Source organism: Ctenopharyngodon idella, chromosome 19 (assembly GCF_019924925.1).
Source record: "Ctenopharyngodon idella isolate HZGC_01 chromosome 19, HZGC01, whole genome shotgun sequence".
Lineage (NCBI taxonomy): Eukaryota > Metazoa > Chordata > Actinopteri > Cypriniformes > Xenocyprididae > Ctenopharyngodon > Ctenopharyngodon idella.
In genome coordinates this window covers 20,024,453-20,052,399 of record NC_067238.1, presented here as the reverse complement: position 1 = coordinate 20,052,399, position 27,947 = coordinate 20,024,453, and the positions used below count along the sequence as shown (strand labels likewise).

General features: G+C 34.3%; 3 protein-coding genes and 1 long non-coding RNA gene across 6 annotated transcripts in view; 1 reads left to right on the top strand and 3 right to left on the bottom strand.

Annotated features, from left to right (window-relative positions):
* Positions 1–2,179, top strand: part of LOC127500850 (tapasin-like) — a 50,907-nt gene extending 48,728 nt beyond the window's left edge. The window contains exons 5-8 of the mRNA XM_051872398.1: positions 914–1,237; positions 1,534–1,635; positions 1,899–1,927; positions 2,027–2,179. Of these exons, the coding sequence (XP_051728358.1) occupies positions 914–1,237; positions 1,534–1,635; positions 1,899–1,927; positions 2,027–2,038 (467 nt within the window). The 3' untranslated portion in view covers positions 2,039–2,179. The remainder of the gene's footprint in view (positions 1–913; positions 1,238–1,533; positions 1,636–1,898; positions 1,928–2,026) is intronic.
* Positions 1–26,301, bottom strand: part of LOC127500841 (class I histocompatibility antigen, F10 alpha chain) — a 46,007-nt gene extending 19,706 nt beyond the window's left edge. Inside the window, exons 1-9 of one of the 3 annotated variants that reach the window (XR_007926448.1) lie at positions 26,021–26,301; positions 18,974–19,252; positions 18,259–18,540; positions 17,555–17,665; positions 17,400–17,417; positions 17,077–17,121; positions 16,910–16,962; positions 16,552–16,825; positions 2,107–3,020 (exon numbers count right to left, since the gene is read on the bottom strand). Coding sequence is in view for 2 of the 3 variants with exons in the window: in XM_051872389.1 (XP_051728349.1) it covers positions 16,931–16,962; positions 17,077–17,121; positions 17,400–17,417; positions 17,555–17,665; positions 18,259–18,540; positions 18,974–19,252; positions 26,021–26,138 (885 nt within the window). In the remaining variant the exon portion in view is untranslated. Of the gene's footprint in view, positions 1–2,106; positions 3,021–15,868; positions 16,826–16,909; positions 16,963–17,076; positions 17,122–17,399; positions 17,418–17,554; positions 17,666–18,258; positions 18,541–18,973; positions 19,253–26,020 lie in introns of those variants that run through there. The other 2 variants (XM_051872389.1, XM_051872391.1) reach the window with 2 other exon arrangements.
* Positions 932–14,018, bottom strand: LOC127500851 (uncharacterized). Its single transcript, XR_007926450.1, has 2 exons — positions 13,938–14,018; positions 932–1,178 (listed from the first exon to the last, which is right to left on the bottom strand). It is a non-coding gene; the product is annotated as an uncharacterized LOC127500851 (long non-coding RNA).
* On the bottom strand, positions 4,070–9,789 carry LOC127500842 (major histocompatibility complex class I-related gene protein-like). The gene is made up of 7 exons (XM_051872392.1): positions 9,563–9,789; positions 8,133–8,393; positions 7,030–7,308; positions 6,316–6,597; positions 5,466–5,496; positions 5,289–5,335; positions 4,070–5,208 (listed from the first exon to the last, which is right to left on the bottom strand). Exons 1-6 carry the CDS (start codon positions 9,612–9,614, stop codon positions 5,299–5,301), a joined length of 942 nt encoding a protein of 313 aa, XP_051728352.1. The 5' UTR covers positions 9,615–9,789; the 3' UTR covers positions 4,070–5,208; positions 5,289–5,298.
* Positions 26,302–27,947: the final 1,646 nt, after the last annotated feature.

The window sequence follows — 27,947 nt, the reverse complement described above, 5'->3', positions numbered from 1 at the left end:
GCATGAGTCTTAATGTGCATAGCCTACTATCCATCCTACATAGTATGTAACATTAGTAATATTCAGTACTATTTAGGGAGGATAGTATGCACATTGGTATGAAGAGCACTTGGCATGGCACAAAATATGGTGCATTCAAGTCCTCCTGGGAAGTCGTGTTTACGACGGCAGGTGCGTTCAGGTTACTTTGGTCGGAGTAAGATGGCGGCGTACCTTCTCTTAATTAATTAGGCCTACACATAGGCTAAATACAGCACTTCTACTTATTGAAAATGAAGAACAAAGAATCATCAGGTGTGTTTTGCTTTTTTTATGTTTTTAGTGAATTTATGGGCACTGTAAACTTTATCATTACATATTATATTGTTATATTATAATGCTACCATATTTTGTGCAGGCAATTAGCTTACTTCGTTGTAAATATAAAAGCTGGACAATGGCGCTGTTAAATAATATTGTGGTATTCCGCCATGTTTCGCACTGACACGCCCCCAACTCGTACAGATCGGGGCTTAAAGAAAATCCCGAACTTCCCACTCGTATTTACTACATTGTGGTGGCGTTCATGTGTGTTCAGCTCGTACATACGATCTTTCCGACTTGAACGCACCATAAGTCCTGCACCATTAGCGCAAAAAAAAAAAAAAAAATGCATCCCTGATTCTGGAAGAATCTCAAGTGAGACACTCAGGAACTTACATCTGCACAGTGTATCTTCCACACCTGCTGGCTCAGGTAGCCGTGGACCTGGAGATAGTTGGTGAGATGATTGAATACTCTGATCCTGACATAGCCAAGATTTGCATAAATTATTATGCACATGATGTTGTAGTCAGCTAGTTTATCAACAGTATTTGTTATATTAAACTACAGTTATATATAGAATAATAACCACTGCCTGTTTTCTTTCCAGAGCCTCCATCTCTCTCCATCTACCCTTCTCCTCTTCCTCTGCTGGTTCCTGGGCAGGTGCTGCTGATCCAGTGTGAGGCGTCTGGTTTTGCTCCTCACACTCTGGATCTGGGCTGGGAGTTCACCGGGGCTGATGGGAAGTCCCGCTCTCTGGGTCAGGGTGGTGTAACGGGTCACAGACAGGCGTCTGATGGCACCTTCAGTCAGAGCAGCCGTCTGGAGCTGGACTCGAGTAAACTGGGGCTCGGCCGTGGTGGTGACATCACCTGTGTAGCCAAACATGACGGAGGAACACGACGAGCCACTGCTACACTCAATGTGATTGGTGAGTTAAATGGTCATAGATACATGATTATAGTTTTGTATACTTTTCAGTGACTCTTTCTGCAGGTCAGGTTTACTCCAGTAGGTGGTGACAACTGATTGTCTTTACAAGTGAATTATTCAGTCAACTGGTACATTCAGAAATGCTCATTAATTCAGGATTGAAACAGCACTACTGTGTTGCTTCTGTCATTTTTTTTTTAGATTTCAGTGCATGTTCTATTTGCATTTTTGAATGAATATTTACATCCATCAGAATGTTCTGTAAGTCTTGATTGTATATTTTGTTCCCATCAGGTGTCAGCGCTCCTTCTATTGAGGACTCTATGGCGATGGTCGCTGTTGCTCTGGTGCTTTACGGCATGATAAAGTTTCTTTCCTGGACATTCAGCTCTTCTGGTTGATCACTACATCACTGAAGAGCTCTTTACAATTGAGCTGACATTAGAATGATCTGTTCTGCTCTATAGTAAAAAAAAAAATAAAATCTTTTAATAATACATACATTTTTAAATATTGTAGTCAGTATCCTCACTGACCATATTGTTGTATATATAGACTACAGCTGTGGTTGTCATACAAGATGCTTTACATTTACAAATGTATAAAAGGGAAAATAAAGTTTTTGGGTTTTTTTGTATCTAAATTTTGTTTTCATGTAGACTCCAGTGACTCTGAGTTAGAAGACAAGGTAAAAACATTTTTGCAGTACTATTACTCCCTAATAATTTCATTGATGTCATCTAAAACGAGTCTGTCTGCTTATTGTCTCTCTCTCTCTCTTCTGTAGAAAAAGACGTAAACCTGCTTCTGCTCCTGAAATCTGAATAGGGTGCAGTAACATTGAAAAGGAACATGTGAATAATCCTGTCAGAATAGTTGAATGTATTTTATTTCTATCTGTACTAAAAAATTCTGAACAGGAGAGTATCAATTGTAAAAAGACCCATCTTCAGCTCATAGATTCACCCAAACACCCCTGTTTTTAGGTGAGATTGGACTATTCCATATTTTTCACAACAGTTCAAGACAAGGTTGCTAGAGAAGGCGGTGAAAGAAGAGGTGTAGCTGTGATTGTAAATAGTTGAATTGTGCTACATAAGAAAAATAAGTTTAAGTTTCAGGATTGTTTTGTCTGTATGCTTATGTTTCTTTGTATATGTTTATACACATTTGTGTTTATGTGATTTATAACTTTATTTTTGGCTTTGTTTTTTTAGTGAGTAAGATTTTCCCCCTAGAGAATGTAGTATTTAATAATTAAGTAGTAGTATGGGGACATTTCTACATGATTCTTGTTTAATGTATCCAATTAAAATATAAATCTTACTACATAAAGGGTGTTCAGCTTAGCTGTGTTTTTGATGAATTTGTGAGGAATTCGAAGTCAATGTTGACATTTGATTTAAGGATAAATTTAAATGAATAAAGTTTTTTTTCTAATTTTAATTATAATGTGAAAATAATTGTTTTTAAGCAACAGGGGACGTTGCAAAATGCACAACCCAAATTCACATCTCATTATTAAAGTGCTCTCCTGACTCTGGACAGATGGCCAGTCCATCACAGGGGTAATAAAATACAATATAATAGAATAAAATAAGTGTGAACTTACAATATTTTTTGCCCAAAACCAATGCACCTACAGTTTGTGTTATCAAAGTAAATGTGAGATCAATGTTTGTAAGATTAGTGATATGTGAATTGAAAAGCCTTTTATTGTATGTTTGCTTGTGCATGTTAATTCTGTATAGAATATTAGGGCTGTTTAATATGGTTTTAACCTGTATTTGACTGAAAATTATTTGTTTTTGCACTGTTTTAATTTTACTTCTGGTGCACTGTTTTAATCTTACTTGCTTCTGGAGGGCTGAATTATACCCCTTATACCCCTTAAAAATTGAAATACAAACAAAAGCTGTTAAATTCGGGCATCACCTCAGCCAATCCGATACTGAATCTATTCAATATAAAGCCCTCCTTGCCAATGAAACCCCCACAGTGTCTCATCCTCTAAATATAAACTAATTAATGAAACTCAACCTATAAGTCTGACTCCAACCACAACCCTGACATTGTGGATCAGACAAAAGAGACTGACATACATCTAAAGTATAATTATGATAAAATTTTTTAAAAAAAATCTACTTTGACCTCCAAACCGAACTCAAGTGTTATTCGGCCTTAAACAGAACTACCAACCTGGCAAATTACTTATCAATTAAACCATTAAAAGAAAGACAAATTCTTTCAAAATATCGACTCAGTGACTAAGAAATGGAGAAAGCAAGACATAAAAACTGCTGGATACCAAGAGAACAGAGAATATGCAGACACTGTGATTTGTATCAATAGAGGATGAGAAACACTTTCTTCTTGTCTGTCCCAAGTACACCACTGCAAAGGAAATATTTTTTCCACAATTTGCAGCACTGAATTGTTCATTCTTTACTCTAAATGACTCAGAGAAACTCCACTATAAGCTCAGAGAGAATGACATGACAGCCAAACTAGCTGCAAAATATGTACATACCATACACACCTACGAAATGGTTAATCCATTTTATTTGTTTGCTATATTTTACATATTCTTTATTGTATATAATTGTAATTATTTATAATTAATATTAGGATGGAGATACTATCCGCTGATTTTTGTTTGTTTTGTAATATCTACTGTTCCTCTTCTGTTTGTTTGTTTTTTCTTTCTTGTTTTCCCTATTATTACTTTGGTAATGTAATTCTATTCTGTATTTAAATATACTTAAATATAACTATAAAATGTTTTGGCAAAACAATATTCCAAATGTCATGCCAAGAAAGCAACTTGAACTTAAGAATTTTAAAAATTAATTTTATTATAATAAATCATACATCATTAATACATTTTTTTTCTAAAAAAAAATATCCAATTACCACATAAGTGCCAAAGAAATCATCAAAAGAAGAAAAAAAAGTTACAACCAAAGAGTAGAAAACAGCTCTTCATCAACAACAAAGCACAAAACTCCATGTTGACTTATGTAATTGTATATGTTCTCTAATTGACTGTGATCTGTTTTCATGAAGTGGGTGGAGTAACATACACAGGTGTGCAATCATTAATAAAATGGCCGCTGCTCTCTTGTGCGGGTGTGCAGGCTAAACGCTAGATAGTGTCTGAGTTGCAAGTCTTTTAATCCTTCGTCATGTATTACCGGTTACCTAGCTCTAATTGAGATGGCAGCGCCAACACTCCATTTACAAACCACTTCATCTCAAATGTTAAAAGATCTTTCATTGACTTATAAAAATAAAAATCAATTAATACTCTTGCTTTTACCATATTTATAAACATTAACACTGCATCCTCCCCCGACAGCCTTTCAACCTTATTTTTCCTGCTCACAGATGGCTAGTTTGGCCTGCCCTAAAATAAAATTCAACAACTGACAAATGCAGCTCTTCTTTTTAACAAATTTAAAACCAAAAATAAAGGTTATCATGGAAAACACTTTAAAGGAATTGAACAATTTTTGCAAAACCAAAAATAAAAGCTTCTGTCTATCACACTCCATGAAAAACAATGAAGAAGTCACTACTGTATATCCCCTTTCCTTTTTTTAACAGTGGTTTATACAGAGACCTCCACTCAGGTTTCACATTCCCTTCCACATTCAATACCGTATGCCAAGGTATCTACTCTACTCTTTTAATTAAAAACTTTAACACACATTTTATAAAATGCTTTACCAGTACTTGTACACAAATCTAAACACATGGGTCTTTCAGTAACTAACAAAGGACCCTTACAACTAACTTGTTTTGCTAATACAGTCAAATTAGGAAACATCTTCTATATTTCGATTGTTTCCTCCTCTATATAGAGAGAGACAGAAGAAGAGAATGTGTTTGTGTTCGTCTCTCTGAGAGATCTATGGCAGAAGGCTGGACATTATTTGTCAGGATCAGTTCTCTCAATCACGTTGTGACCTAAAATTACATGAACAACAGCATTACATTTGGTTCACTTCACATAAGACAGTCGTACTGAATAATAACAACACACTTACATATATTAGGTCATTGTGATTTGAAGTTCCAGAGCCACTGCCAGAAGCTACAACAAAAAATTAACAATTCAAATCTGTTCATCCTATTGAATGATGCTAAGCATTATTTTTCAAGTTGAGTATTTTCATCTTGTGTCTTTAAAATGACAGAAAGATATATCGTTGTGGTTCACTCACCTGCTTCTTTGACTAGAGGAGTCATCAGGGGCTGGAAGAGAAAATGACAAAGATGTAACAAAAAATGCAGCACCACTGCTTACACAAGAATGATTAGAGCAGTGTTGCTGTGTGTGTAGAATTAATACTTTTAATCGCTCATGCACTGTAAAAAAGAATTGTTGGTTTAACTTAAAAAGTAAGTTACCTGGTTGCCTTAAAATTTTGAGTTCATTAAAATAAAAATGTTGAGTTAATACAATGAAGGCGATTGGTTTAATAAACAGAAACTCAAAATATTATGTTATCTGAACCACATTAATTATCTAAGTTGATTTGACAAAAGAAAAAATGTTGTGATAACAAATCATGAAAATAATTTTTTTTACAGTGTAGCAATATGAGAACAGATTTAACAGGATCATTTGAAAAGAATTGGCTACAAAGAATGATTTGTTCACAAGTCAGACATGGCTATCACATCTTGGAGTGGGTCTCGATTTCTTCAGTTCAAAATAATGAAAGAATCATTTATTTGGAGTAATAAGTAATGCTTTTGAATGTCGGGAAGTAGAAGTTTCCCAAAAGTAAAATACTCTGATAGAGTTCAGATACTCGAAAAATATACAGTAACAATGTAAAAAATACTTTATTACATGCTATCACCCAAAAATGACAGAATATAAACATATGTGGTTTATATGGTTTAAATGGTATTTATTTCATTTAATCTTTATCGGCAGATTCAGGGTCCACTGGCATTTAGCAATAGTTATCTTGTTTTATTAGTTATTTTATTTTAAAAAATAAAACATAAACATAAAACATGAATATAAATAGTTCTATGGTCTGCACATATTATCACTCTTACCATTCTTCGCCCTGATCTTTTTCTCTGTCACGGTCTTGCCCTGATGTTCCACCACACAGATGAACTCGTTCTTCTTCCACTCATCAGGTGTAACTCTGATGGTGCTCGTCCTCTGGAAGGTTCCGTCCTCATTAGGAAGAAGTTCACCAAGATCCACATCCTCATGATGATCTTGTCCATTTTTCATCCAGGAGATTGTTACTCCACTGGGGTAAAATCCTGTAGCATGACACGTCACTGGAGAGGAGGGATCCTTCTGCAATAGAAACACCTGAGGAGAAACTGAGAGAGAGAAAGAAAAAGAGAGTTGCTACAGTTCCAAACAAGAATTCATATTTTCCTATAATATATCAGTAATAAAAAGGTAAACTGATTTGTTTTTTCAATGGAGGGGCTCAATCACAAGACTGCACTCAAGCTCCAGCATACCTCTGAATTAATAAATGATAGGTATATACAAAATATTACAAATAGAAATACAGCTGGACAAAGGGCCTGAGATAAGGTAAGAGATAAGGTAAGAGATAAGTTCCTCCCATTCAATCCTTGATTTGAGGAACACCTTTATTATTCATTAACACAAAGACCACATTATCTGTAATGCTTAAATAATCTAAATATCAAGAGACAAAATGTATAAATAATTTTTTTCTTCTTCTAGTGAACAATATTGTTTAGGAACACATGTTCACTGCTGGATAAGAATTGATGTACCTGTTTTCTGCAGGCTGCTCTTTCCATACTCCAGATATTTCTTCAGCCACTCAATACACACAGTGCTGAAGTAATGTTTTCTGCCCTCAAGATCAGCTCTGTCATTGTTCCACTTATGTACAGTGGGGACTCCTTGTGGTACTGGGGTGATCCATCTCATCTCCTTCAAATCCAGAGACAGAAAGTCCTCTCCATCATAACCGTACTGGCGGAACCCATCTGTTTCTCCAGTCTGATCATCCCATTCACAGCCGTACATTATCTGAACTGTGTGTGCACCTGAGGAAAACAGACGATGAATGTATATTATATGAAAACTCAGTTCATATAGTCTGAATAAAATCATCAGTCAGTCAGAAAGTCACAACATATTTTGGAAGAATGTTTGGATAATGTAAAATATAGGTTATCTATAGTGACTGATTTCATACTATGATTACACTGAAGCATTACAGACTATCTGCATGTGTGTTCAGTAGAGCTCAATCTCCTGCACTCAGCTGTATGAAAGTCCTGCTGAAAGACCAGCTTAGACCTGCATACATTTACAGACCAGATCAGGCTTGCTTATGTGTTAGTGCTGGTTTAGAGCTGGTTTAGCTGCTGGACCTGATGGTTAAGGTCATTTGGAAGATTGGTGACATCATCAGTACAAAATTTTGCCAAAAATGACTAAAAATTGTTTGGAATCTTTGAGGCCATTTTCTCAACAAAAAGAAGTTGACAGCCACAATTTAAATGATTATAACTCGACGGCGGTTTGGAGAACATCATTATATCATTAAAAAGCTGAGACTGCCCTATTCATTCAGTGCATAACACTCAAAACTTATATATTGTACATAATTTTCTTAGTTTAATAGTACATTAATATTTCTCTGTTAGGCACACCTGATAATCAGATGGGGACTAAATCTGACTAAATCAGTCATTCTCGTTGTCTCGTAACAAAGAAATTAGTCTGTGTTTTGCATACTATGTATACTATACTGTATGTGTGATGCACTATTCATTCACACACACACACACACACACACACACACATTATACTACAGAAATCTCTAGATCATTTGTGTGTGTAAGTGGGTTTGTTACCAACTTACCCTTTGACTGGTTAAACCGTTCCTTTGCAATCTGGATGTTGTCTTTGAAGACCTGACGGCTGCCAATCAGGACCTGAGTCTCTCTGTCCCAGTAATCTGCTCCCTCATTCTGTCTGATCCACTCTGTCTTTGGCACAGCTTTCTTTATGTTGCTGTCAAAGTACATAAACTGCCCATCATCCACCAGACCAACCGCTGTGAACTCTGGGAAGTCAATGTCTCCAGACGCACCAGTGTAGAAGTATTTCAGAGAGTGTGTTCCTGTGGACAGAGACACAAACAGAGAGAAAAATTGTAATCATCTTCTTACATTAAACATTGTTACATGTTAAATGTACATTTAATGGGATCTTGCCAGTTATTGGAATAACTTTTGCAAGATGTAGGTCTACTATATTTGAATTAGAAGCATTTAGTCAGAAACAGCTTTATTAGCCAAACTTTATTAGAATATGCAGGGAATTTTGTTTTAGTTCATATGAGCTCTGAGTACTTACAATATACAACAAATAACATATTTAGACCCAGTAAATGAACATTTGATACAGACAGGTGTGAGCATTAGATCTCACATGTATATAAGAACGACATTTAGCCTATTGAATGTATTATTTGAAGACTGTGCAATATTGTAATGAAAACACCAAAAATACTTTGCAGTACACCCTTTTCCACTTGTTTTTGATCCCACTATTTTACAGAAAGATATATATTTTTATAAATTATTATTTCGGAGGCAAGAATAAGGTTGTTCGTGCTCTTGTACTGCCATCTAGTGGCCATAAAGACTGCAGTCAAATTCCCCAAGTTAATTTTTTCCCCCAAGAACCGTGGATCTACTAAAAAAGAAATGAAAAAAAAAAAAAAGAAAAAATTATATTATTTATTCTGCTGTTATAGGCTGTTTTTAGATTTATTATTTGAACAAAGCAGTCAATAGCCTATTGTGGGTTTAGCAAGTTGGTCATCATCAGTCTCTGGGCAAAAAAGCGTTTCTCAGGTTAGAAATGAAACTGATCTGTATCTGAAACCAACCCGTTCACTTGAGAATGTGTATCAGTAGTACGCGTTTGTAATCTCGTGGAATATAATCTCGTCAAAATGAGCTTTCGCGTGCACATGATACGCACTTTATGGCGTGTATATAATACGCTTGGTAGTCTTGGGTAGGATTCGTGGTGTGGGGCTCGTGCGTATTACACGCCATAAAGTGCGCATCATATGCACGCGAAAAATGCGTATCATACGCATGCCAAAACCCATTTTGGCGAATATATTCCACGAGATCACAAACGCGTACTATTGTTACGCATTCTTCTTTTAGGTCTCTTTCAAGGGAATATAATAATATCATAGAGTGGCACTATTTTTTAAGAGAAAGCTTACTCTGCCACTATACTGTAAAATTAAAATAACCTATGCCTACTCACCAGCATAGGCTAGATGAACTCCAAGAAGCACAATCACTACGACCCGCATCATTGCATAGTCCTGAGAGACAGCTCAGATTAAAATCGTTTTAGAGAAATTACTTGAAATATTTGTACCAAACGTCGGTGTTAATTTTCGACTTGGAACTGGTGAAACGCTAACGCCTAAACAAGCTCTGGAAATGGGGGATAACGCGGGGGGACGGAGTCCGGGGAGTGAATTTCGAGGGGGGATCGGCATTCCAGTTCAAATTGGCTAGATTTGGCTAGGATTGGCTAGGATTTCTTCATTTTATTTACTCAATAGTCTATGAAAGCGATACGAATTCAGCACAATAACATAGCGCAATAAAAATATATATATTAATGCAGGGATGTATTCAACATTTGGTTGCGCAATCAACTTTCGTGATTGGCCAAATATCTGCAGGTTGCAGCCAGTGCATGCTTCTGTCAGTGCGCGTTCTCAGAACCGACCAACGGAGCAATACACTTGAGGTAAATTCACTGGGTTGAACTGAGAACAGAAACCGTTACTTTAAATTTTGACTTTAAATATGATATGGATAAAACAGCGTTACATATCTGAAATTATTAAAGGAACACTCCACTTTTTTTGAAAATAGGCTCTTTTTCCAACTCCCCTAGAGTTGAACAGTTGAGTTTTACCGTTTTCGAATCCATTCAGCCGATCTCCGGGTCTGGCGGTACCACTTTTAGCATAGCTTAGCATAGTTCATTGAATCTGATTAGACCGTTAGCATCTCGCTCAAAAATGACCAAAGAGTTTCGATATTTTTCCTATTTAAAACTTGACTCTTCTGTAGTTACATTGTGTACCAAGACCGATATGGCTAGGAACTATACTCTCATTCCAGTGTAATAATCAAGGAACTTTGCTGCCGTACCATGGCTGCAGCAGGCGCAATGATATTATGCAGCATCTCTCACAAATGTCTCCATGGTTGCAAGGCACGCTCCCTGTGCAAGCAGGGGGTCACAGGCGCTGCGTAATATCATTGCACCTTCTGCACCCATGGTACGGCAGCAAAGTTCCTTGATTATTACACCGGAATGAGAGTATAGTTTCTAGCCATATCGGCCTAGAAAATCGCAACTTTTCATTTTCTGTCGGTCTTAGTACACGATGTAACTACAGAAGAGTCAAGTTTTAAATAGGAAAAATATCAAAACTGTTTGGTCATTTTTGAGCGAGATGCTAACGGTCTAATCAGATTCAATGGACTATGCTAAGCTATGCTAAAAGTGGTACCGCCAGACCCAGAGATCGGCTGAATGGATTCGAAAACGGTAAAACTCAACTGTTTATCTCTAGGGGAGTTGGAAAATGAGCCTATTTTCAAAAAAAAAAGTGGAGTGTTCCTTTAATGCAAACTCTGTCTAATAATGATGTCTAGCCTGAGAAGAGACTGCGTTTCCGTTATGAGACACACAGAGCTGCACGATTAATCATCAAGATCAAACACTCACGCAATCTTATTCCTAAATGACAGTGGTTCGTCTATTAAAGCTTTGACGAATATGATCACAGCAAACATTCAGATCTATGTTGGCGCTGCACTGAGCAAGGGAGAGCAATTATGTAGCCTTTAGAAAGCCTATATGCAACATCTCCACAAAGTTTTTACAACAGTATCATTATTTCTGTGTTACAGTAATTCAAATGATCACAGAAGTACTGGAATAAAAGTTTATAGTTCAGATATAAACACTGATGTCCACGGCATTTTGAATGTCCAAATCACATTTTGAAAGTAACTTGACGTTTCAAATAGATTGTATCAATTACATTGTTGCGCCACTAGGAGGCGACAAGTGACTGTTAAAAAATATGTTGTCTTTGAATCATTCATTCAAGATATGCGTTCAAAAACATTTTCATCCAGTACTGAAGCACGTGAAGGTTAGGCTTGTTCGAGATGCATCGGCACCGCGCAGACCGATCGACGTATGACATCAAAGTACCGCGAAAGCGATTCAAAAGCATAAGGAGTCGAATGCTCTCCAATCACGCTCGCGGTACTTTGATGTCATGTGTCGATCGGTCTGCGCAACGCTGATGCATCTCGAACAAGCCTATTATGAGTGAATCATTTATTCAAACCGATTAAAAGATTCATTTGAATCCATATTTTTAAATAGACTGCAGCAATTAACATTTTTTCAGAACCTCTAGTAAATGACATGTTATTTTGTTTAGTTGTCTGTTCAGAATCATGGGAGAATCGTGATCTCTTGTCTTATTATCAATTTCCAGAATCATGCAGCTCAATTGAGTAAAAACAGTATTAAAAAACAACAACCTTATGTTATTAAGCGATCTGTAGCCTAACTATGGTGACAAACAGGCAGGCAAACTGAGAATTCATATTTAAACTAATTAACAGACTGACAAACTAAAGCACATGACAAACTAAAACAGTAGGAAAACTAATACAGAAATACAAACGAATGAAAACAAACACAAAAATATACATTTTCCAAAATAAGTTCTTAAATTGTCACATTTCTACATCATAAAATGAGCAAGTTCATATAAGGAATGACCTCCAAAAAAGAGCAAAGTGTGAATTAAAAGCTTTACTGACATGTAAATCATTTAGAATCATATAAGACAGGTGTGTGTGTGTGTGTGTGTGTGTGTGTGTGTGTGTGTGTGCGCACTGGTTTGACCTACATTATGAGGATGCAAAGTCTTTATATTGTGGTGTGTATTCAGATTTCAGGTCACACCGTAACAGTTTTACTGAATAATAATAACAACATACTTGCATCCTTTTTCTTAAGGATCTGTATGAGCTGAGCTGTTTGAACCATCATCAGAGGCTACGAGAGAAAACAGTATTACAAAAACATCACAACAGACTGTTTGTCTGTGCTTAGATCAGCACAGCAGCCATTGAATTTATATCATGTCATACTTACCAGTTCCACATTAAAGAGAAAAGTTATGAACTTCTATTTTGATTTATTATTTGAATTTACATTACCAGAACATTACATTAGGAATTAGAAATATAAAGATACCACTATTAACAAAATCATGGCCAATGACAACATTATCAAAAACTAAAATCAGGAAAGCACACAAATGTGTAAAACATTAAAATCAGTACAGTGACAAATTTACACACGGTTTCTTTATCTTTAAACAAATTCAATTTAAGACATTTTATTTCTTTTTAATGCAAATTTGGAAATAATCTTAACATTTTGTAACACAACAAAGATTAAAAATATATAACCTCACAGTCCTCTAAACTTTTTCCATCAACAAATTTAACACCTTCCCCAAACAACATTTAAGACTTAAAGGTGCATTCTAAGGTAATAAAAACATCACGGTTCATTATGTAAGGTCTTTATACACCACTGAAAACATAGTTATGTATATTATATTGCATTTCTGTCAATAGATCCTCCTAAAATTTACACATTGCACCTTTAAGCTAGTTATTTAACACTTTGTATGGTCTTGAATTTTAATTTAATAAATTTTAATACTAAGGATGTCCTGTCATACCCTGCCCTCACCTTTGTTCTTCTGATACAACCGACCCATGCTGTGAGTAAAAAAAGATTTTAAAATATACATTTAAAAAGTTGGTTTGGGTTTTGATTCAGTATGCTGGTTCATTGTTAGCTATGACTCCTAATTAATTGGTTGGGCTTTTATACATGTATCATTTAATGCTATGAAGTTGGCCTATAGAGCATAAAACTGACAACAATAACGTGGCTTAGAAGAACTATAATTATAAAGTTAGTGCACCAAATTTTCATCATATTTGTAATGATACAGCTCTTGGGTCAGTTACAGTTTAAGTTCATCATTGTTATGATCCCTGGTCTAGTCAGGGTGTAACAAATGACACAACAATACTTCTTAATTACTCATTTTTTATTTTATTTTATTGTTCTCTTGTTCGTTTTCGAGGCGTTATTCTTATCGTGTGTAAAACATTTCCTGAAAAAAAGAAAACAATTTGAAAGTAAAATCTTCAGGGGTGAGCTAATGCCAAAACAATAAACAAACAGAAACTAACTTTCTCACAAAAGAACTGCCTTCCCTACTAATCAAAATAAAAGAAACAACACATTCACTCAATAAGTGACCATATCTCCTTATCTAACCAATAAACAAGAGAAAAAGTGATGGCTGTTTGGCCTACAAAAAAAACAAAACAAAACCCAAGGCACTTATAGGCCAAGGCCAAAATAATTAAGAAGTTACAGAGAGGATCAATAGGACATTAATGTTCTAGGCATAAGGGTCACACTGTATCAAAAGTCAGAGCAGCCGTCTGGAGCTGGACTCGGGTAAACTGGGGCTCGGCCGTGGTGGTGACATCACCTGTGTAGCCAAACATGATGGAGGAACACGGCGAGCCACTGCTGCACTCAATGTGATTGGTGAGTCATACTGTCATAGATATATGATTATAGTTTTGTATACTTTCTTGGGGAAGGTAAAAGTGCAAAAAGGGATATATATGTGTGTGTATGTATGTATAAGTGTGTGTGTGTGTGTGTGTGTGTGTGTGTGTACGGTTTGTATCACTCCACTTGTGTTATTGTTCCAGACAGACTGTCAGTTTGGGTATTAGTTGTGAGGATTTTTCAGTGACTCTTTCTGCAGGTCAGGTTTACTCCAGTGGGTGGTGACAAGTAATTGTCTTTACAAGTGAATTATTCAGTCAACTGATACATTCAGAAATGCTCATTAATTCAGGATTGAAACACCACTACTGTGTTGCTTCTCTTTTTTTATTTTTTAGATTTCAGTGCATGTTCTATTTGCATTTTTTAAACGAATATTTACATCCATCAGAATGTTCTGTATCTCTTGATTGTATATTTTGTTCCCATCAGGTGTCAGCGCTCCTTCTATTGAGGACTCTATGGCGATGGTCGCTGTTGCTCTGGTGCTTTACGGCATGATAAAGTTTCTTTCCTGGACATTCAGCTCTTCTGTTTGATCACTACATCACTGAAGAGCTCTTTACTCTTTGAGCTGACATTAGAATGATCTGTTCTGCTCTATAGTAAAAAATAATAATAATAATCTTTTAAGTAATACATACATTTTTAAATATTGTAATCAGTATACTGTTATGTAGACTTGAGCTGTGGTTGTCATATAAGATGCTTTACATTTACAAATGTATAAAAGGGAAAATAAAGTGTTTTATTTGTATCTAAATTTTGTTTTCATGTAGACTCCAGTGACTCTGAGTTAGAGGACAAGGTAAAAACATTTTTTGCTGTACTATTAACAGAACTCCCTAACAGTTTCATATTTCATTGATGTCATCTAAAACGAGTCTGTCTGCTTATTGTCTCTCTCTCTTCTGTAGAAAAAGAAGTAAACCTGCTTCTGCTCCTGGAAGCTGAATAGGGTGCAGTAACATTGAAAAGGAACTTGTGAATAATCCTGTCAGAATCTTTACTCAAAATTTCTTAGACTGCTGTATATGTCTTTGCATTGGTTACACTGCGATTTTTTAAAAATACATTTTAATATTTTAATGCTATTTGTATTAATGCTGAAAATAAAAAACACTGCAAAATGTGTGTTAATGTGTCTTGATTTTATTTCAAAAAAACTTAGATGGCTGTTGCCACACTTTTGATTTAGGACTCTAGTTCACACCAAATGTTGATCTAGAGAAGGCGGTGAAAGAAGAGGTGTAGCTGTGTTTGTAAATAGTTGAACTGTGCTAAATAAGCCAAATAAGTTTCTTTCAGGATTGTTTTGTGTATGTGTGCGTGTGAGCATCTATATTTATATTGTATCTGTATGCCTATGTTTCTTTGTATATGTTTATACACATTTGTGTTTATGTCCTTAATAATTTAATTTTTGGCTTTGTTTTTTACTGAGTAAGATTTTCCCCCCAGAGAATGTAGTATTTAATAATTAACTCAGTATGGGTAAATTTCTACATGATTTTGTGAAATGTGTCCAATTAAAATATAAATCTTACTACATAATGGGTGTTCATAGCTGTGTTTTTGATGAATTTGTGAGGAATTCGAGGTCAATGTTTACATTTGATTTAAGAATAAAATTTAAATGAAGAAAGTTTTTTCTATTTTTAATAAAAATATGAAAAAAAAAATTTTTTTTAAGCAACAGGGAAAATTGTGAAAATTCACATCTCATTTTTAAAGTGCTCTCCTGATAAACTACACACTACACATATAAACTGATAGGATGGGATAAGATGTTCTGCTTATTCTGAGTAAAATGTACTGAATGGTGTAGAAGAAAGAGTGACATCATTACTGTTACAACAAATTGTTTAATTTGTCTACAAAACTGATGCATGAAAGATAAACTATACGATCATGAAAAATTGTAGAATCCAAAACAAATATATTTTCACAGCAGAGTCATAACATTGCAAAAAACAGGAAATTTACACAGATCACAATAAGTGATGAAACCATAATGATCAAAAATAACAAGAACACATATACAATATTTAGTTAATCCCTTATAAAATAATAGCAATACATAATAAGTAGGCATCATAATTTCCCGTTTTATCTTATTAAATGATCTAAAAGGTGAAAAAGCAGAATGAATTTATAGAACAGATTTCACACAGGAGGAAAATCACAATTTACAAAAATCCTGACTTTAAAATATATACACCCATTTCCTAAACTGTTTATCCTGTTTAGAGTCGCAGGGATGCAGGAGCCAATCCCAGCATCTCAGGCCGTAGGCATGGAAACACTCTGGACAGATGGCCAGTCCATCACAGGGGTAATAAAATACAATATAATATAATATGTATGAACTTACAATATTTTTGCCCAAATAGTAATGCACCTACAGTTAATGTGAGATCAACTTTTGTAAGATTAGTGTTATGTGAATTGAAAAGCCTTCTATTGTATGTTTACTTGTGCATGTTAATTCTGTATAGAATATTAGGGCTGTTTAATATGGTTTTAACCTGTATTTGACTGAAAATGATTTGTTTTTGCACTGTTTCATCTTATTTCTGGTGCCACAGTTTAGTCTTTTTAAGAAAGAAAAGACTTTTTAGCACTGGATAATAAGTAAAAAAAAAAAACAACTAAAAAAAAAAACAATGACATGTTATGACATGTCAGAGAGAGAGAGAAAGAGAGAAGAAGAGAATGTGTTTGTGTTCGTCTCTCTGAGAGATCTATGGCAGAAGGCTGGACATTATTTGTCAGGATCAGTTCTCTCAGTCACGTTGTGACCTAAAATTACAGGAACAACAGCATTACATTTGGTTCACTTCACATGACTGAGAAAATTGTACTGAATAATAAAAACACACTTACATATATAAGGCCATGAGATGTCTAACTTGAGGTGCTAGATCCACTGCCAGAAGCTACAACAAAAAAAATTAACAATTCAAATCTGTTCATACTATGAATGATATATTGTCGTAGTTAACTCACATGGATAGACAATTGGACTGTCTGACAAGTAATTTCACACTTACATATTAGGGTGTTGGTGCTTCTTTGACTAGAGGAATCATCAGAGGCTGGAAGAGAAAATGACAAACATGTAACAAAAAAATGCAACACCACTGCTTATATAAGAATGATTAGAACAGTGTTGCTGTGTGTGTAGAATTAATACATTGGTTACAACATAAGAGATTTTAAATTACAATATGTCTGTATTTATTATTTGTAAAAGGCCAAAATAGTACAGATTTAGACATATAAAGATACTAACATAAACACACATAAGTGCAGAATGGCAGAGCCCATCTGCTACTGAGGCATTTACTTCAAACAGATATTATGAGAAACTTACGCTTGACAGGTTTGAAGCCTGAAAAACAACCAAAAAGGAGAACTGTAATTTCAGTGATTTCACCCAAGAATATCAAAACAAAACAGAACACAAATATGTGAAACATATTGTAAAAGTCAGTATAGTGACATAAAATCATACATTTCTGCCCTCACCTTTTTTCTTCCGATACACCATAAACCCAGCAACACCAATGACAACCAACAGGATGACAGCAGTGACAGCAGTGACAGCACCAACAATGATGGCAATGGGAACAGATGTTTCTGTTGGGTCAGATTTAGGGATGTTGTGATTAATGATGTTTCAGGATTAACGGCGATTAAAAATGTCACACTTAAATAACCCTAGGAATTTAGAAGCTACAATTAAAATCATGAAATGTTGTATTTACAAGTGCAATAAACAACATCTGTTTTCAAAAACCCAGAGTTAAACTCTATTACATGCTATCACCCAAAAATGACATGATATGAACATATATGGTTTATATTGGGGTGCCCAGCCCTGTTCCTGGAGATCTACCTACCTGCAAAGTTTAGCTCCAACCCTGATAAAAAACACCTGAATCAGCTAATTAAGATCTTCAGGAGCACTTGATAATTACAGACAGGTGTATTGAGCAGGGCTGGAGCTAAACTCTGCAGGAAGGTAGATCTCCAGGAACAGGATTAGGCACCCCTGGTTTATATGGTTTAATGGTATTTATTTCAGTTCATCTTTATTGGCAGATGCAGGGTCCATTGGTATTTAGCAACAGTTACTTTGTTTAATTATTTATTTTATTTGAAAATATTAAACAGAAACATAAAACATGAATATAAATAGTTCTATGGTCTGCACATATTATCACTCTTACCTTTGTTGGTCCTGATCTTTTTCTCTGTCACGGTTTTGCCCTGATGTTCCACCACACAGCTGAACCTGTTCTTCTTCCACTCATCAGGTGTAACTCTGATGGTGCTCGTCCTCTGGAAGGTTCCGTCCTCATTAGGAAGAAGTTCACCAAGATCCACATCCTCATGATGCTCTTGTCCATTTTTCATCCAGGTGATTGTTACTCCACTGGGGTAAAAACCTGTAGCATGACACGTCACTGGAGAGGAGGGATCCTTTTGCAACAGAGACACCTGAGGAGAAACTGAGAGAGAGAAAGAAAAAGAGAGTTGCTACAGTTCCAAACAAGAATTCATATTTTCCTATAATATCAGTACGAAAAAGGTAAACTGATTTGTTTTTTCAATGGAGGGGCTCGATCACAAGACTGCACTCAAGCTTCACCATACCTCTGAATAATTAATTATAGGTATATACAATATATTACAAATAATAGAAATACAGCTGGACAAAGGGCCTGAGATAAGGGTCTGTTTCTATATCCTTTGCAATAAGTTCCTCCCATTCAATCCTCGATTTGAGGAACATTTTTATTATTCATTAACACAAAGACCACATTATCTGTAATGCTTAAATAATCTAAACATCAAGAGACAAAATGTATAAATTTTTTTCTTCTTCTAGTGAACAATATTGTTTAGGAACACATGTTCATTGCTGGATAAGAATTGATGTACCTGTTTTCTGCAGGCTGCTCTTTCCATACTCCAGATATTTCTTCAGCCACTCAATACACACAGTGCTGAAGTAATGTTTATTACCCTCAAGATTAGCTCTGTAATTGTTCAATTTCTGTGCGCTGGGAAATCCTTGCTGCACTGGGGAAATCCATCTTTTATCCTTCAAATCCAGAGACAGAAAGTCCTCTCCATCATAACCTTCCTGGCGGAACCCATCTGTTTCTCCAGTCTGATCATCCCATTCACAGCCGTACATTTCCTGAAGTATGTGCACACCTGAGGAAAAGAGACAATGAATGTATATTGTATGAAAAATCTATTCATACAATCACAATAAAATCATCAGTCAGTCAGAAAGTCACAACATATTTTGGAAGAATCTTTGGATAATGTAAAATGTATCTATATATTATCTATAGTGATTGATTTCATACTAGACTTTGATTACACTGAAGCATTACAGACTATTTGGAGAACAACCAGAAGTCTCCATGAGGATATGACTTAATAAACACACTAAATAATATTATTGTAATTAAAATGTAAATATGCAGAAAGGTTTGTGTGAGGATTAGGTTCAGGAACAGGAGATAAAAAAAAATATGAGTAGCTCACTATAGAAGCCAATGGAAGGACAAAAAAGAAACACACGTGTGTATGTGTGTATACTTCAGTTTTAGCACGTTTTGGGCAAAACTGAAACATAAAACCTGAGTTATAAATATGGTTAACTGAAAAGTGTACAGATCTGACAAACAATCTTTCACAGTAAGAGTGTTTTGGGTCTTTGAATTTATATTGCCACCATAAAGTTCGTACCCTTCTGATGAGCAGGAGATTGACTAAAACATATGTGGAGGAAAAGTGAGAGATTTCTTGAATCAAAGATGAATGAACAGCGTTTTATCAGAGTCCATCTACAGTCTTAAAAATGAAGATGTGAGAAGCTGTGTGTAAATACAATCTTGAAATGATGCCTACTAGAACAGCGCTTGAGTTTTTATCTTTCTTTTCAAGAAAGCAACACAAAAATAACTAACAGCCTCTATATTAATTAATCAATTAATTAATATTTTATTTAATCATATGTATTTTAGTATTTTTATAAAAAAAAATTGTATAAATTAGTATAATCAATTATTATTGATTCATTTTTTATTAATTCATTTGGGTTAAATTGGTTTGTTGGTGTTTCTGCTTAAAAGATCGAGAGCGTTTTAGAAAGTGGTTTTGCTCAGAAAGAACAAAATCAACAGGAAACACTGATCACAAATCATTAAGAGCTTCAGGATGGAATAATAATATTAAATAATTCGGCTTCTTACTGAAAATGACATTGTGTGTTAGTTTCCTGTACAAATAGTTGTACAACATGAGCACACACACACACACACAGAGTTACTGATCTTCACAGAGGATCAGCTGATGAACGCACAGTAACCATGGAAACATGTTGTGCTGTTGTAGCAGTTCAGTGTTCTGCATCAGCAAAGTCTCTTTCAGGAAAGTCATTTCACTCGGCGGCCATCTTTGAAACGCTCTCAGCAGCTGTTTCAGTCATGTGAGTGCAGCTCCTCTCTCTTTGAATGGGGAAACATCAAATTCTCCAAAGCTGTTCACCAAGCTTACGATTAACTTCATATTTGAAATCACCAATGAAATCTGACAACAACTGTCTCATAAATTTTATTACTAAGTGCTTAAATCATGACAAAAAAAAAAAATGCATTTTTCAGGCTGGAAAATCAATCAATCTGCATTTGATTGATCTAAAAACAGACAGACAGTCAGAAGTGTGTGTGTGTGTGTGTGTGTGTGCGTGTGTGTGTGCGCGTGCGTGTGTGTGCGCGTCTGTTTACATTTGAATTTTTTGACAGTTGGAGTTTCAGTTGGAGTTTGAATTCTGTCAGTGTAACTCTATGGAATGTTTGTGAGTTTATCATCTGCTGAAAACTGTTAGTCTGATCAGTTATAAAGATATAGTCAATAAAATTTTTAATCTTAATTAATAAAGAAGGATGGAGGGGAGATGAAGGAGGAAACTTAATTAAGTTTTGTTTAGTGGTTTTATTATTATTACAGTTGAAGAGGGGAAAAGTGGAATGAACTATTTAATTTAATAAGGGTTAAAGAGTTTAAATTCCCTCCTTGAAGTTTTGGAGGTTTTTTGTTGTTTGTTTTGTTTTATTTAAAAGAATGAAATTATCTCAATATAAATGTTTAATTTAGAGAAATGTATTAATCTTAGGTTATTGATTATAAAACCCTCAAAGAAGGATGGCGGAGAGATGAATGAGGGAAGTTGAGCTTTGTTTAATTATTATTATTATTATTACTGTTACTATTATTTTGGTTTATTTTTTATTCATTTTGTATGTTCATGATTGTACTATTATGTTTTTATTTCTTAGTTTATTTTTTTTTTCCTACCTCTCTCTCCAAGTTTTCTCTCCTTTTGTTTTTTGTTGTTTTGTAAAAATGTTTTAAGGGGAGGAAAGAGAAATTATTCTTACAGTTGAAAAACACTAAATGTTAAGGGAGCAAATGCATTGGGAATCTGTAGACCCCTTTATCCAAAATCAAAAGAAATGTTGGACAATATTAGGCAAACTTGTGAAGGACGCCACAGCTGGAAGTCTATTGATAAGAGTGAATGTGTCATTTTTTTCTTTATTTGAGATTGTGATTATGAGGGAGGAAAACGAGGTGAAAGAGTTTAATGTTTCCCTTCATGATGATATAAATATTATTAAGGGGGGAAAAAAGAAATAAATAAATGGGAGGACTTAAAATAATAACTGTAAATACAAATGGTTTAAACAATCCAATAAAAAGAAAGAGGTACTCCAGAAACTTGAGAGATGAAGGGGAAATTATTTTTCTGCAAGAAACACATTTAAATAAAGAAAAACATAAAAAATGAGAAAAGCTGGAGCTCAAGTATTCACATCAAGGATCTTCAATATGGAGGTTTAATAATTCTCTTCTTAGGGATAATATTTTTAAAGATAAAATAATACACTGTTTTAGAAATAATATAGAGTAATAATAATGGAGAAGAGACAGCAGTTATATTGTGGGAGGATGCTAAAGCCACAATGAGACGGGAAATAATAGCAGATGATCATGGAAAAATAGAGAAGTTCAACTTAGAAAATAAATTAAAAAGTTTACAAGAAAAGTATAAGGAGGTTCATGAAGAGTTAAAGAAGTCCTTAGATAAAATAGCAATTGCAGATATTGAGAAGAACTTAATGTATATGATAATAGTGCAAAATCTCTAAGAAGTCTAGCGTTTAAATTAAAAAAACAAAACAAAAAGAAAAAATCTGCAGTAATGAGTATAAGGGATGAAGGGTTCGTTGAAAGAAAGGGAAAGTTAGAAATAGTTTTGTGTTTTAGAGATTATTACCCGTCTCTTTATAAACCAGATTCTGAATGTTTGATGTTTGGATTCAGTAAAATTAAAAATTATTTGAATTCTTTGAATCTTCCTACAATTACAAGTCAACAAAATAAAGTGTTAACCTCTCCAATAACAGAAGAAGAGATTTTAAGAGATATTAAAACAAGTAAAACAGAAAAATGTCCCGGCAGTGATGGATTTACAAATGAATTTTATAAAGAATTGAATAAATTGTTGTCCCCAATATTGTGTGAGGATTTTAACTGGATTAGAACAGGATGAGTGACGGACATGAACTCATCTATTATAACCGTAATATTACAGGAAGGGAAAGACCCTAAACAATGTTCATCTATAGACCTGTATCCTCGTTAAATAGATCAGAAGTTCTTCACATCAATAATCGCTACTAGACTTGCTGATATAATACCAACAATACTGAACTCAGATCAGACAGGATTTGTGAAAAATCGGGTATTATTTGATAATGTACGAAGAACACTAAATCTTATTGATTATGCGACTAAAACTAAGAAGCAAATGTTAATGATGACATTAGATGCTGAAAAAGCTTTCGATGGGGTCTCACGGCACTTCATTTTTGAAACTTGTGAAGCATAAGGTTTATTAAATTAGTTAAAAAAATATATAATCAACCGAATGCAAGAGTGAGAGCCAATGGAGTTCATTCAGAGAATTTAGCATTAATGAGGAGGACAAGACAAGAGGATCCCTTAATTATCACCTCAAATATTTGCTTTATGTATCGAGCCCTCAGCGCAGAGTATACGAGTGATTTCTGTAATAAAAGATCTTAGTCATTTCAAAAAGTGGCATATTATTTTTAGAAAATGTATCTGGGATGAGGGGAAACCAAGAGCAAGACTAAAGGTTTTACAAAATAGTAAAGAAATGTGGGGTTATCATTGACAAATCTGGAGTATTATTATTACGCAGCCCAGACTGAGCCAATTTTGAGCTGGATGCGAGCGGATAATATATCAAAGTGGAAATGTATGGAAACTGGGTCACGTGATGCAATTAGTACATTAATATTTTGTGGAAGAAAGAAAAAGGTGAATACTAGTTATTATTGTACAAGTGAAACTTTTAAATGTTGGAGAAGAATTTGCAAAGTGATGAATATTAGTGATCATGAGATGATTTGTTTGAGAGAAATATCAAGAGATCCAGATTTTAAACCAAATACTTTTGATGATGTATTGAAGGTTTGGGCTGGAAAAGGACTTGAGATTCTGTCAAATTTATGGAGACAATGAGATGGAGACGTTTGAGAGCATATGGGGAAATATGTATCGTCTAGGACATTATTTTACAAATATCTTCAAATAAGAAGTTATTTAAAGGATGAGATTAAAATAAAAACTTTAGATGATATTCACCCTCTGTTGTGTTTATGATTAAAGTTAGTAAAATTAATAGAGTAGATAACTTGATAGGACGAATAAATAATATATTCAAAGAAATTAAGCGTACGGGTTTATATAATATTAAAACAAAATGGGAAATTGAATTAGATAATAAAATAACAGAAGGAGATTGGAAACAAAGTTTAAAAGAACATTTAAGAACTACGCAATCTCCATATTGGCAAGAATATGCTTGGAAAATCAATATGCGATATTTTATAACACCAGAAATATCTTCCAAATATAATCATTTATTTTCAGGATGTTGGAGAAGCTGCGGTGAACTTAAAGCTCATTACACTCATATATTTTATACTTGTAAAATAATAAAACAGTTTTGGACAGAAGTAATTCAGGTAATATAATAAGAAATCAAATATAATAAAGGTACAGGTACAGGACATATGCTACTGAGTGAAGATGAGTTATATTTATCTATAATACTGAGAATTACAGCTTTTAAAACAATAACACGATTTTGGAGAAGGCAAGAATCTCCAGTTTTAAATGATTTTTTGATTTACTTTCTAAAGTCGCTCCATGGAGAGGATAACATGAAATTAAGAGCAAAAGTTTACATTTTGAAAAGATTTGGGCACCTCTAAAATCAAAGTATATACTATAAAATAAAGGAATACATTTATTACCTCTTTATATAACCCTGCCTCCCTTTCAACTTATTATTTTATTTATTTAATATTATTATTAATTGGTTTTAAATAATATTATTTGAATTACTTATTAGGAATTAGGTGTCATTATAAGAGTTTGATATGAATATGTGAATGTTTAATTTTTGTGTGTGTATTTCTTGTATTTTTTTATTTTCTTTTTTTTCTCCTATTTTTGTATGTAAAAGTGTTTAATTGTGTATGTATTGGTTATTGTTCTAATTATTATTTATTTGTTTATTTTTATTTATTTATTATTTATTTTTTTATGTGTCAGTGATGGTATTATCACAAAAGATAAAAAAGTGAAAGGAAGAGAATGAAGAAGGAAAAATGAGGAATAACTATCGGTAAAAAATATTATGCCTTTAAAGGAAATGTTCGTTTGTATAACTGTATTAAATGTGCTTGAACTGAAAGATATAATAAAGTATATAAAAAATTTATAATCTTAAATAGGATATCATACTTATTAAGACTCTTCTCACTGTTGAAGAGTGATTTTACCGCAGTAACAGAGTAAATCAGCAGTAAATCGCTCAGATTTTGCACCCCTTGTGACGTAGGAAGGGGAACTTATTATAATATTACCGCCCCCTGAATCTGTATGTTTCCACCCACGGCGCCGCCATTGTTTTCACAATAGTGTACCAGCTGGTCCTGGAGTGCAGCAGCAGCTGTCCTGCACAATTTAGCTACAACCCTGATCAAACACACTTGAATGTCTTCAGGATTACTAAAGCTACGTGAAGGAAGGTGAGTTGGGCCGGAGCAAAACTCTGCAGGACAGAAGAACGACCGTCCCTGAGCTCATGATATGTCTCAGCTATGTAAACATTATCACTTATCTGTTAATGGCTATGATAGTAAAAATATGAGTCTCCATAAACTCCTGGCATCTGAGCCAGGATATAACGTTATAATGTGGATTAAAACATGCATTTGACAAGCAACACGTGCCAAACATCTTTCCAAACTTGCAACTACTAATGAGATCAATGGTAATTCTAATGGATAGCTCTCTTAGTATCACAGATCTCCTAGGACAGGCCCTAAGTACATATCTGTCTACCTGTGTAAACATACATATCAAAACTCCCCTAATTCAGTGCAACTTTCATGACACTTTAATCTGCAGCTCTGTATATATATACAGAACTTTCTGTATTAACAACCTCAAAGTTTGAATAATAATATACTTCCTGTAACAAGTGGAGTGTAACTGCAAGGCCTAGAATACCAAAATTTAATAAACATGTAATGTTTCAAGTAAAATCTTTTGTGTTCACCCCAGATGCCTCTAAAAATAATGCAGCTTATGTGCAGAAAAGTAATGCACAAAAAGGCACAAATAAATTTGTTATAAGTTAAAGTAAAGAAATATTATAAGTTTGTAAAAGGTCAGAGCAGTAAAAGAATGTTAATGCAAATCTTGTATAGTAGCCTAATCAATACTCCTCTCTGAAATTACATCCCTTCATTATTGATTTATTTGTATTTTTTACTTATATTTCTAATATCATACAGCAGTGCTCACCTCCAGTCTGATTAAAGCGTTCTTTGACAACATTGATGTTGTTCTTGAAGCTCTGCTCTGTGCCAGTCAGGATCTGAGTCTGTCGCTCCCAGTAGTCGTCTCCCTCAGATTTAGCCATCCAGTCTTGCCTGGGAGTCTCTCTGCGAATGTTACTGTCATAATATGTGAAAGGCTGTTCATCTACAAGCCCTACTGACACAAACTGTGGAAAATTTGGTAAGCCTGATGTTGCTGTGTAGAAGTATTGGAGGGAATGTTTTCCTGAAAGAAAAATGAATCAAACAAGAAAAACACAATGCCTCAATAATGACAATGATAATTGAGATTACCTTCACTCTCTATCATTGAAAGATAATTTGGTAGAGACATCTTTGCAGATCTGATGGCAGAATTACTTTTATTGTGTAAACTTAAACTTCTTTTTTCTGTGAATTGCCTGATACAACCCAAAGTGTTTTCGACACTAATAATAAAATGTTAATATATCCCGCACTACCCTCTAGTGTCAACAGCAAAAAACATAGTCTGGAGTTCAACCTCCACACCATCAGTGCATCAGTGCACATGATAAAAGTCAATAAATGCAAAATGGTTAAACCAGTTGTCATAATTTGTCAAGAATATTTTCTATGCATTTCTATTACACATTTTTGTAAATGTGTCCTGAATTGATAAATTCCTGGTGAATCTTGACTTTTTACTAATGAAGGGGAATGTGGTTGATATAATATTCCCAAATTATTTCCAAGCTGCATTGCAAGATAAAATATCTGTTTTGTTTTGTGGATGAGAATCTGTGGCCTCTAAAAAGACCGCACTGTAATTCCCCATATTATTTTTATCTTTCTAATTTCGTATTTTTTTCCCTTTGAGCTTTAAAATAGTTTTTGTCTTTTTCTTTACTGCATCACAATGACATTGTACCATAATGGCAGACCAACAGTACATGTGAATTCTGTCCAATCTCTTTAAGTCAATATCCCATTTACAGTTAAAATGGTTGTGTAACTTTGTCCTGTTGAAACTGATACAAACCATACAGAAAAAGTGCAGCCTTGTGCATTTTCAATCATTGTCATCCAAACCATAGCCATATTTTTAACAAGGAAATATTGACAGAGTACACGGTTATATTGACAACATGGCTAAGCATTATGATCTTGTTTGTGATAAATGACACAAGAACTTGTCATCTGATGATACTGATATATTTAATGACATAAACATTTACTTTGAGAGATAAACTAAGGATTTTGAGCAAGTTACAGGCTTTTGCAGGTAATCTATTGTATTGAGCTGTATATGTATGAATTGTTTTGATAAAGGGTTTACAAAATTATAAGGATGATTTGAGAGAGGTACCAAAGCGACTGAGGACAAACAATTGTACTGTAAACTGTAACACTTTAAAGATTACAATTAATGTACCTCTATTACTCCAAAAAATGTAGAGTTATCCTTATTGTGAAACAACATACCGAATAAAGTATTTAAAAAAATTTTTTATTATTATTATTTTAATGTATTTAAAATAAAATGTTTAGATATTTAATATAATACCCTATAATACTGAAGGCAAATCTAAGTACAGAAATAATAAAAAAAGGAGATATACAATAATGGATCTGTCATATGATGCCAATTACATTCGAACAGCATACCGCGTGAATAAAAATAAAGGGGAAAAGGAAAAATTATTATTTATTATCTGTAAATATATTGTTTGCAAACCTAAAAATAAATAATGTACAAAACATTACGTGATAATGAATCTTACCAGCTCTTGCCCTACACATGAAGGAAAAAAGAAAAACCAAGTTATGTCTACAGTAGTATCCGCCTTCATTTAAGAAGTGTATGACCGAGTGTAGGACTCTCAAACTGCTCAAGCTGAAATGTTAGAAACTCAAGTCCAATGCATTTTAGG